Source organism: Octopus bimaculoides, chromosome 1 (genome assembly GCF_046866305.1).
Source record: "Octopus bimaculoides isolate indiv1 chromosome 1, ASM4686630v1, whole genome shotgun sequence".
NCBI lineage: Eukaryota > Metazoa > Mollusca > Cephalopoda > Octopoda > Octopodidae > Octopus > Octopus bimaculoides.
In genome coordinates this window covers 154021184-154033233 of record NC_142928.1, presented here as the reverse complement: position 1 = coordinate 154033233, position 12050 = coordinate 154021184, and the positions used below count along the sequence as shown (strand labels likewise).

The 12050-nt window shown below is 31.7% G+C and overlaps 1 protein-coding gene across 1 annotated transcript in view; it reads left to right on the top strand.

Annotated features, from left to right (window-relative positions):
• LOC106869541 (uncharacterized) overlaps window positions 1-12050 on the top strand; it is a 502813-nt gene that overhangs the window by 315116 nt on the left and 175647 nt on the right. Inside the window, exons 230-247 of the mRNA XM_089360195.1 lie at window positions 1585-1614; window positions 1947-1976; window positions 2527-2556; window positions 2952-2981; window positions 3321-3350; window positions 3712-3741; window positions 5414-5443; window positions 5776-5805; window positions 6356-6385; window positions 6781-6810; window positions 7150-7179; window positions 7541-7570; window positions 9255-9284; window positions 9617-9646; window positions 10197-10226; window positions 10623-10652; window positions 11135-11164; window positions 11457-11486. Coding sequence (XP_089216321.1) covers window positions 1585-1614; window positions 1947-1976; window positions 2527-2556; window positions 2952-2981; window positions 3321-3350; window positions 3712-3741; window positions 5414-5443; window positions 5776-5805; window positions 6356-6385; window positions 6781-6810; window positions 7150-7179; window positions 7541-7570; window positions 9255-9284; window positions 9617-9646; window positions 10197-10226; window positions 10623-10652; window positions 11135-11164; window positions 11457-11486 — 540 coding nt within the window. The remainder of the gene's footprint in view (window positions 1-1584; window positions 1615-1946; window positions 1977-2526; window positions 2557-2951; window positions 2982-3320; window positions 3351-3711; window positions 3742-5413; window positions 5444-5775; window positions 5806-6355; window positions 6386-6780; window positions 6811-7149; window positions 7180-7540; window positions 7571-9254; window positions 9285-9616; window positions 9647-10196; window positions 10227-10622; window positions 10653-11134; window positions 11165-11456; window positions 11487-12050) is intronic.

Sequence of the window (12050 nt, the reverse complement as noted above, 5' to 3'; positions counted from 1 at the left end):
TTTTGAATGACACTCCAATCTAGATGACGAACTAAAGATATCTAAAAGGAATACAAGTTTTGCAGAAATATGTTAGATTATCATTCTGGTCGTTAAAAAAGGACCATGGGCACTAATGGTCTAAGATTGTTGAAAATGCAGAACACTCAGAAATATATCCATGTTTTTTCCACATTGCATTGCGCTTTCTCCACACACGTGTTTGCTTTGCGAATTTCAAACGTGCTACTTAGCAGTTGTTGGTGTCAAATGTTTCGTCGCTTCGTTGTGACAGTCGATTTGTTCCATTTCTTTCATCGTCGTTTAAACGTCTGAAGTTCAAAATAGCCGGTAGTAATAGAGAACAGTGAGCAAACGGAAATACAAGAAATTTTCGACAATAGATTAGACTCGTGAAAAGTGTTTGAAGAATGAACTTGTTTGTAATGTAAAGAAAACGTATTTTTATATAAATTGAATGTGTGACATATTGCTTCCGTTCAACACATGTATTCTTTGCAGTATGTATAGCAAAGTGGTAGTTAAACACATTAGTAGCTGCAAAAGAAAACGGAAACTAATATGTACAATAAACACAAAGACAGACACAGCTGCATGCTGGCTTACATACTGACATTTGACAAGAAACAATTTCATACTAGTATGTAAGGTGGCTATTCCGTTTAACATCCTGACTTACACACCGAACAATATATATTAGTAATTACATAATTACCTAAACTTATGAATTTGTCGTCTTTGTTACGTAAATAAACATTATTTGAAATATAAAAATCATGCGGAAAAGTCCGAGGAGATCGCGATTATATATAGCTGAAATGATGTTTCGTATGGATGATGCAGCAAACTCATATTGTCTACACATGTGATTAGAAGGAAGATGTGTAAATCGTAAAAAGTGCAACAAAGTACAAAATAATCTGCATATATATATATATATATATATATATATATATATATATATATATATATATATATATATATATATATATATATATAGGGATTGACAGTAACCTGCTTCTCCAGCATACTGAGAATTCAGAAATAGCAGTCAAAGAACTACTGATTTCAAAAACTACAAATTATTACTCCAGATTGATAGCGATATTCTTGATACACACACAACAAAAAACAGAGAAGAGTAAAAAAACCACCTGCCTTTAGTTAATTGATTACTAATTGACGATTCCCTGCCCTGCATATATATATATATATATATATATATGTGTGTGTGTGTGATTGTTTGTGTGTGTGTGTGTGTGTGTGTGTGATTGTTTGTGTGTGTGTGTGTGTACGTGTGTGTTTGTTTGTGTGTGTGTGTGTGTACGTGTGTGTTTGTATGTGAGTGTGTGTATGTGTATATGTGTGCATATATATATATATATATATATATATATATATATATATATATATAAACATTCATATATGTATACATTACTGAAAATACGAGTGCTTTTGAGAAAAATTGAGATCTACAAGACGTAGTTAGCTAATATCATTCCCTATTTAATCGCAACATAACTATGCATTCTGCTTTAAAGCATCTTTACAAATATTTATTTACATATTTCATTAATTTCACAGAAGTTGTAACGGAGAAAGTAACACGCAGAGGTAAGCTTCCGAAGAATCTTTTCTCGTGATGTGTACCAATAAGCTAGATATGTAACATATATTTCGACGTTAATTATTTAGTAAAATGAAAGCAAAATTCCTCCAACTAATCAATTAGTATTACTTTCATGTAAGCATTTTCCACTCTGTTAAAGTATGACGATAGGTTTGTAAAGTGTTTCCTTGAATTGGGGTAACTAGATTAGACTCGTAAATTTATCATTTGAAAACCACTCATTCTATACGAGTTCAATATATTTAATAGTTGTCTGTCATAATAAATAGTGTGATGTAAGTGTTGAGGGTTTATACTTACGTTTGCCTTTCTCTAGAAACTCGTTCTGAAGTGGAGTCTACAGTTGGTGAGTGAGAGATTATTTTCGTGATTTCCTGCTTATGCTTGTCGCTGAGTTACCTTAGAGAAGTCTTCGAAAATCTTGTTGGAAGGGAATAATTATTCATTAAGATATAAGATAATAAGTAATGGACGAACGATAGCATGTAAAAGATTGAGATGCTGTGATACTTTATTTGAATTTCAATATAATAGCTTGTAAACCGAATCGCTTCCTACATCTGAAACGTATTGTGTAAATTTATCATGTTAAAATTGAAGTGCCTATGATTATTTGCGGAGAAACTTTATTTGAGAGAAAGTAACTCGTCTGAAAATATATTCACATCGCACTAACGTGTAAATTAATATTCGCAATAAATATTTCGATATATTTTCTCTGCGCTTCATATATATAGAATGAAATCGTGGTGAAACAATAAAGCGAATCATGCAATGGGAAATCGGTGGGTTAAAATCTTTGCAATTGCAAAAGACGATTGATATGTTGGTAGAGATTAGTGATGTGTTCATCAGTTATCAGCATGAAGTTCACATTTCATTTAATTATTTCACAGATGTTGTGCAACAGGACGAGCGTCCTAAAGGTGAGAGAACTTCAGTTTACGAACTTATCTCGATAGATCTAGCTTTCTATTTAACTACCTCACTATAACTTGTTTGGAAATACGTAACGTATTAATCGAAATGAATCTTGTTTAGTTGAGATATGCTTGTAATATACAAAATTTGACGTCGCTTTTACCAAAAGTTACTGTTTGTTGCCCCTGTGTAAATGATGGAAGTGAACATATATTGTCACATCGAAGTCAAGATAATGTATTGCCCTGCATTTTATTGCAAACTTTATGAAATATATCTTTAAAATAGGTATATGTATTTTTGTGAATGAATGTTTGGTTATCTTCCTAACTCTATGTAAATATATTATATCCGTATGTGGTGTAAAAGCTGATGATATTGTCTTTCCTTCCATATTCAGAACAACCATCTGAGGCCGATGCCACAGTTGGTAAGTGTCTCCTAAATTGGTACCGTTTTAATGTAACAAATCTCTATGATTACCAGTTATAGTACATCATTATTAATTATATTGTGGGAGTTGTACTAGAAAAATAATCGCTCATTTAATAACTTATTGTTGCGGATTTCTTTTATATAGAAATTGCCGAATTTCTACATAACATTTTCAAGTTAAACTATATTAACAAAATTGATAGAAATATTTCTCTACGCATTTTCGTCCGTCACGTCCTTGCTAATATTTAATTGTATCAAACGTCATTAAAAATCTTGACTGTTGCGAAATGGCCGACGACATAGTTAACGATTTACGTTTTGAATTTCACAGAAATTATCAGAGAAACCGAAACTCGCATAGGTAAGAAGATTTGATATTATGGCATAGAGTTACTTAAAATTCAATATATACTGTCCGCATATTTTCCTGTATAAATGTTTTCTCTTAAATTCGCGAATTAATTCTGAATTTGTTTAGTGAACGTCGGAGCTTTATCAAATAATCATAAATCTGTATTGAATACATAATGATGCTCCATTCAACTACAGACCGAATATGTAACGTTAACGTATGAGTGTATCAGTGTAATAAAAGCATTTTACAGAGATCATATGTGGTCTGTTACTTAAGAAGACATATGAACAAACATTTACACATTATATATTTTCCTATCGAATAATTGAACAACATGCCTATTGTACTTTATTTTGATTTCGTTCAGAAAAACCATCTGAAGTTGAATCTACCGTTGGTGAGTCTAATATGCAATAATTTCATTCGCTTTCAACGTTTAGGCTTACCGTCAATTGTCAGGTATATTAGAAATTGCTAGCTAAAGAAAGTCACGCAAAAATATATTTCATTACACTTAACACAGCCTACTTACACACATACATTCATATGATCACACTGCATGCTATTACGAAAGAAATCAAACAGAGGCACTGATTCCTGGTCCGGATTTACATGAAAAATTTCCATATACTACGCTGCAGAATTGGCGAGCTATCGAGCCATATATGCTATATTAAGAAGGAACACTATATAATACGCAACCCCATTTCCAATTCTTTCCATGTCGCACCATATCGTCTTCAGTGTGGTTGTATATTAGACCATTAATGCCCAATTTCTTTTGTTTAATTTATTACCAACAATTCTTATTTATACGACTTTATCTCATTCTAAATATATAAAATATATCTTTATTACAATATTTGAATTACATTCCGATGTAGATGACGAACTAAAGTTATCTAAAAGGAATACAGGTTTTGCAGAAATATGTTAGATTATCGTTCTGGTCGTTAAAAAAGGACCATGGGGCTAATAGTTTAAGATTGTTGAAAATGCAGAACACTCAGAAATATATCCGTGATTTTTTCCACATTGCATTGCGCTTTCTCCACACTCGTGTTTGCTTTGCGAATTTCAAACGTGCTACTTAGCAGTTGCTGGTGTCAAATGTTTCGTCGCTTCGTTGTGACAGTTTATTTGTTCCATTTCTTTCATCGTCGTTCAAACGTCTGAATTTCAAAATAGCTGGTAGTATTAGAGAACAGTGAGCAAACGGAAATACGAGAAATTTTCGAGAATATATTAGACTCGTGTAAAGTTTTTGAAGAATGAACTTGTTTGTAATGTGAAGAAAACGTACTTTTATATCAATTAAACGCGTGACATATTGCTTCCGTTCAACACATGTATTCTTTGCAGGTTGTATAGCAAAGTGGCAGTTAAACACATTAGTAGCTGCAAAAGAAAACAGAAACTAATATGTACATTAAACACACAGACAGACACAACTGCATGTTGGCTTACATACTGACATTTGACATGAGACAATTTCATTCTCGTATGGAAGGTGGCTATTCCATTTAATATCCTGACTTACACACCGAATTATATATATTAGTAATTACATAATTACCAAAACTTACGAATTTGTCGTATTTGTTACGTAAATTAACATTATTTAAAATATAAAAATCATGCGGAAAAGTCCGAGGAGATCGCGATTATATATAGCTGAAATGATTTTTCGCATGGATGATGCAGCAAACTCATATTGTCTACACATGTGATTAGAAGGAAGACGTGTAAACGTGAAAAGTGCAACAATGTACAAAATAAACTGCATATATATATATGTGTGTTTGTGTGTGTTTGTGTGTGTGTGTCTGTGTGGGTGTGCTTATGGATATGTATATATATATATATATATATATATATATATATATATATATATATATATATAAATAAACATTCCTACATGTATATATTACTGAAAATATGAGGTGATTTTGAGAAAATTTCAGATCTACAAGACGTAGTTAGCTAATATTCTTCCCTATGTAATTGCCACATAAGTATGCATTCTTCTTCAAAGCAGCTTTCCAAATATTTAATTACATATTTCATAGAAGTTGTAACAGAAAATGTAACGCGCACAGGTAAGCTGCCGAAGAATCTTTTCTCGTGATGTGTACCAATAAGCTAGATATGTAACATATATTTCGACGTTAATTCTGTAGTAAAATGAAAGCAAAATTCCTCCGACTAATCAATTTATATTTCTTTCATGTAAGCTTTTTCGATTCTGTTAAAATATGACGATAGGTTTGTAAAATGTTTCCTTGAATTGGGGTAACTGGATTAGTGTCGTAAATTTATTATTTGAAAACCACTTATTCTATACGAGTTCAATATATTTAATAGTTGTCTGTCATAATAAATAGTGTGATGTAAGTGTTGAGGATTTATATTTACGTTTGCCTTTCTCTAGAAACTCGTTCTCAAGTGGAGTCTACAGTTGGTGAGTGAGAGATTATTTTCGTGATTTCCTGCTTACGCTTGTTGCTGAGTTACCTTAGAGAAGTCTTCAAAAATCTTGTTGAAAGGGTATAATTATTCATGAAGAAATAAGTTAATAATTAATGGACGAACGATAGCATGTAAAATATTGAGACGCTGTGATACTTTATTTGCATTTCAATATAATAGCTTGTAAACCGAGTCGCATTCTACATCTCAAACATATTGTGTAAATTTATCATGTTAGAATTGAATTGCCCATGATTATTTGCAGAGAAACTTTATTTGAAAGAAAGTAACTCGTCTGAAAATATATTCACATCGCACTAACGTGTAAATTAATAATAGCAATAAATATTTCGATATATTTTCTCTGCGCTTCATATATATAGAATGAAATCGTGGTGAAACAATAAAGCGAATCATGCAATGGGAAATCGGTGGGTTAAAATCTTTGCAATTGCAAAAGACGATTGATATGTTGGTAGAGATTAGTGATGTGTTCATCAGTTATCAGCATGAAGTTCACATTTCATTTAATTATTTCACAGATGTTGTGCAACAGGACGAGCGTCCTAAAGGTGAGAGAACTTCAGTTTACGAACTTATCTCGATAGATCTAGCTTTCTATTTAACTACCTCACTATAACTTGTTTGGAAATACGTAACGTATTAATCGAAATGAATCTTGTTTAGTTGAGATATGCTTGTAATATACAAAATTTGACGTCGCTTTTACCAAAAGTTACTGTTTGTTGCCCCTGTGTAAATGATGGAAGTGAACATATATTGTCACATCGAAGTCAAGATAATGTATTGCCCTGCATTTTATTGCAAACTTTATGAAATATATCTTTAAAATAGGTATATGTATTTTTGTGAATGAATGTTTGGTTATCTTCCTAACTCTATGTAAATATATTATATCCGTATGTGGTGTAAAAGCTGATGATATTGTCTTTCCTTCCATATTCAGAACAACCATCTGAGGCCGATGCCACAGTTGGTAAGTGTCTCCTAAATTGGTACCGTTTTAATGTAACAAATCTCTATGATTACCAGTTATAGTACATCATTATTAATTATATTGTGGGAGTTGTACTAGAAAAATAATCGCTCATTTAATAACTTATTGTTGCGGATTTCTTTTATATAGAAATTGCCGAATTTCTACATAACATTTTCAAGTTAAACTATATTAACAAAATTGATAGAAATATTTCTCTACGCATTTTCGTCCGTCACGTCCTTGCTAATATTTAATTGTATCAAACGTCATTAAAAATCTTGACTGTTGCGAAATGGCCGACGACATAGTTAACGATTTACGTTTTGAATTTCACAGAAATTATCAGAGAAACCGAAACTCGCATAGGTAAGAAGATTTGATATTATGGCATAGAGTTACTTAAAATTCAATATATACTGTCCGCATATTTTCCTGTATAAATGTTTTCTCTTAAATTCGCGAATTAATTCTGAATTTGTTTAGTGAACGTCGGAGCTTTATCAAATAATCATAAATCTGTATTGAATACATAATGATGCTCCATTCAACTACAGACCGAATATGTAACGTTAACGTATGAGTGTATCAGTGTAATAAAAGCATTTTACAGAGATCATATGTGGTCTGTTACTTAAGAAGACATATGAACAAACATTTACACATTATATATTTTCCTATCGAATAATTGAACAACATGCCTATTGTACTTTATTTTGATTTCGTTCAGAAAAACCATCTGAAGTTGAATCTACCGTTGGTGAGTCTAATATGCAATAATTTCATTCGCTTTCAACGTTTAGGCTTACCGTCAATTGTCAGGTATATTAGAAATTGCTAGCTAAAGAAAGTCACGCAAAAATATATTTCATTACACTTAACACAGCCTACTTACACACATACATTCATATGATCACACTGCATGCTATTACGAAAGAAATCAAACAGAGGCACTGATTCCTGGTCCGGATTTACATGAAAAATTTCCATATACTACGCTGCAGAATTGGCGAGCTATCGAGCCATATATGCTATATTAAGAAGGAACACTATATAATACGCAACCCCATTTCCAATTCTTTCCATGTCGCACCATATCGTCTTCAGTGTGGTTGTATATTAGACCATTAATGCCCAATTTCTTTTGTTTAATTTATTACCAACAATTCTTATTTATACGACTTTATCTCATTCTAAATATATAAAATATATCTTTATTACAATATTTGAATTACATTCCGATGTAGATGACGAACTAAAGTTATCTAAAAGGAATACAGGTTTTGCAGAAATATGTTAGATTATCGTTCTGGTCGTTAAAAAAGGACCATGGGGCTAATAGTTTAAGATTGTTGAAAATGCAGAACACTCAGAAATATATCCGTGATTTTTTCCACATTGCATTGCGCTTTCTCCACACTCGTGTTTGCTTTGCGAATTTCAAACGTGCTACTTAGCAGTTGCTGGTGTCAAATGTTTCGTCGCTTCGTTGTGACAGTTTATTTGTTCCATTTCTTTCATCGTCGTTCAAACGTCTGAATTTCAAAATAGCTGGTAGTATTAGAGAACAGTGAGCAAACGGAAATACGAGAAATTTTCGAGAATATATTAGACTCGTGTAAAGTTTTTGAAGAATGAACTTGTTTGTAATGTGAAGAAAACGTACTTTTATATCAATTAAACGCGTGACATATTGCTTCCGTTCAACACATGTATTCTTTGCAGGTTGTATAGCAAAGTGGCAGTTAAACACATTAGTAGCTGCAAAAGAAAACAGAAACTAATATGTACATTAAACACACAGACAGACACAACTGCATGTTGGCTTACATACTGACATTTGACATGAGACAATTTCATTCTCGTATGGAAGGTGGCTATTCCATTTAATATCCTGACTTACACACCGAATTATATATATTAGTAATTACATAATTACCAAAACTTACGAATTTGTCGTATTTGTTACGTAAATTAACATTATTTAAAATATAAAAATCATGCGGAAAAGTCCGAGGAGATCGCGATTATATATAGCTGAAATGATTTTTCGCATGGATGATGCAGCAAACTCATATTGTCTACACATGTGATTAGAAGGAAGACGTGTAAACGTGAAAAGTGCAACAATGTACAAAATAAACTGCATATATATATATGTGTGTTTGTGTGTGTTTGTGTGTGTGTGTCTGTGTGGGTGTGCTTATGGATATGTATATATATATATATATATATATATATATATATATATATATATATATATATATATATATATATAAATAAACATTCCTACATGTATATATTACTGAAAATATGAGGTGATTTTGAGAAAATTTCAGATCTACAAGACGTAGTTAGCTAATATTCTTCCCTATGTAATTGCCACATAAGTATGCATTCTTCTTCAAAGCAGCTTTCCAAATATTTAATTACATATTTCATAGAAGTTGTAACAGAAAATGTAACGCGCACAGGTAAGCTGCCGAAGAATCTTTTCTCGTGATGTGTACCAATAAGCTAGATATGTAACATATATTTCGACGTTAATTCTTTAGTAAAATGAAAGCAAAATTCCTCCGACTAATCAATTTATATTTCTTTCATGTAAGCTTTTTCGATTCTGTTAAAATATGACGATAGGTTTGTAAAATGTTTCCTTGAATTGGGGTAACTGGATTAGTGTCGTAAATTTATTATTTGAAAACCACTTATTCTATACGAGTTCAATATATTTAATAGTTGTCTGTCATAATAAATAGTGTGATGTAAGTGTTGAGGATTTATATTTACGTTTGCCTTTCTCTAGAAACTCGTTCTCAAGTGGAGTCTACAGTTGGTGAGTGAGAGATTATTTTCGTGATTTCCTGCTTACGCTTGTTGCTGAGTTACCTTAGAGAAGTCTTCAAAAATCTTGTTGAAAGGGTATAATTATTCATGAAGAAATAAGTTAATAATTAATGGACGAACGATAGCATGTAAAATATTGAGACGCTGTGATACTTTATTTGCATTTCAATATAATAGCTTGTAAACCGAGTCGCATTCTACATCTCAAACATATTGTGTAAATTTATCATGTTAGAATTGAATTGCCCATGATTATTTGCAGAGAAACTTTATTTGAAAGAAAGTAACTCGTCTGAAAATATATTCACATCGCACTAACGTGTAAATTAATAATAGCAATAAATATTTCGATATATTTTCTCTGCGCTTCATATATATAGAATGAATTCGTACTGAAAGAATAAAGCGAATCATGCAATGGGAAATCGGTGGCTGAAAATCTGTGCAATTGCAAAACAAGATTGATATATTGGTAGAGATTAGTGATGTGTTCATCAGTTCTCAGCATGAAATTCACATTTCATTTAATTATTTCACAGATGTTGTGCAACAGGACGAGCGTCCTAAAGGTGAGAGAACTTCAGTTTACGAACTTATCTCGATAGATCTAGCTTTCTATTTATCTCCCTAACTATTACTTCATTGGAAATGCGTAACGTTTTAATCGAAATGAATCTAGTATAGTTGATATATGCTTGTAATATATGAAATTTGACGTCGCTTTTACCAAATGTTACTCTTTGTTGTCTCCCTTCTATATGATGGAAGTGAACATATATTGTCGCATTGAATTTAAGATAATATATTTCTTGCATTTTATTGTAAATCCTTATGAGATATATCTTTAAAATAAGTATGTGTATTTTTGTGAATGAATGTTTGGTTATCTTCCTAACTCTGTCTATGTATATTATATCTGTATGTGGTGTAATAGCTGATGATATTGTCTTTCATTCACTATTCAGAACAACCATCTGAGGCCGAAGCCACAGTTGGTAAGTGTCTCCTAATTTGGCTACGTTTTAATGTAACAAATCTCTATGATTACTAGTTATAGTACATCATTATTAACTTTGAATTTACTATATATTGTGGGACGTGTACTAGAAACATCATCGCTCAGTTAATAACTTAATGTTGCGGTTTTCTTTTATATAGAAATTATACTCTCCGCGTATTCTCCTGTACAAATGTTTTCTCGTAAATTCGTGAATCAATTCTGAATTCGTTTAGTGAACTCTGGAGTTTTATCAAATAACTATAGATCTATATTGAAAACACAAACATGCTCCATTCAACTACAGATTGAATATGTGATGTTAACTAATGAGCGCATCATTGTTAGGAATGCATTTTGCAGAGATCATATGTCGTCTATTACTTAAGAATAAATTTGAACAAATATTCACACTTTATATCATTTTCTGTCAAATAATTTAGCAGCATGCTTATCGTAGTTTATTTTGATTTCGTTCAGAAAAACCTTCTGCTGTTGAATCTACTGTTGGTGAGTCTAATATGCAATAATTTCATTCGCTTTCAACGCTTAGGCTTACTGTCAATTGTCAGGTGTATATCAGATATTGCTAGCTAAAAAACGTCACGCAAAAATATATTTCATTACACCTAACACAGCCTACTTACACATATACATTGATATCATCACACTGCATACTATTACAAAGACAATCAAATAGAGGCATTGATTCCTGCTCCGCATTGACTTATAAAGTTTGTACGTATATCATTTCTGTATGTGTTGTAAAATCTGATGATATTGTCTTTCATTCCATATTCAGAACAACCATCTGAGGCCGAAGCCACAGTTGGTAAGTGTCTCCTGATTTGATTTCGTGTCAATTTAAGGAATCTTTTATGATTAGTAGTCGTAGTATATCACTATTAACTATGAAATTATTATGCATACTAAGATGTGTATGAGAACAATAATCACCCAGTTTATATGTTGTTCTTTTTCATATGGTAATTACTGAATGACTATGAGTAATTTCATATTCAATTATATTAACAAATTTGATAGAAATTTTACCGATATATTTGCGTGTCCTTGGTAACATTGACTGTATAAAGCCTCATTAAGAAGTGTTTCCTTTATAATATGGCCGAAGAGATAGTTAACATTTACGTTTTCAATTTCACAGGAATTATTAGAGAAAACGAATCTCGCATAGGAAAGCACTTTTGATATAACGGCGCAGTATTACGTAAAATACAATAAATATTTTGCACATATATTTATGTATATAATTCTCTGGTAAATTCGTGATAACGTCCTTCGAAAGACTTAGTGAGCATCCGATTTTGTCCAAATATTCGTAAAGTCATTATTACAGTCATAAATATGTTCCATTCAACTACAGCTAGAATATGTA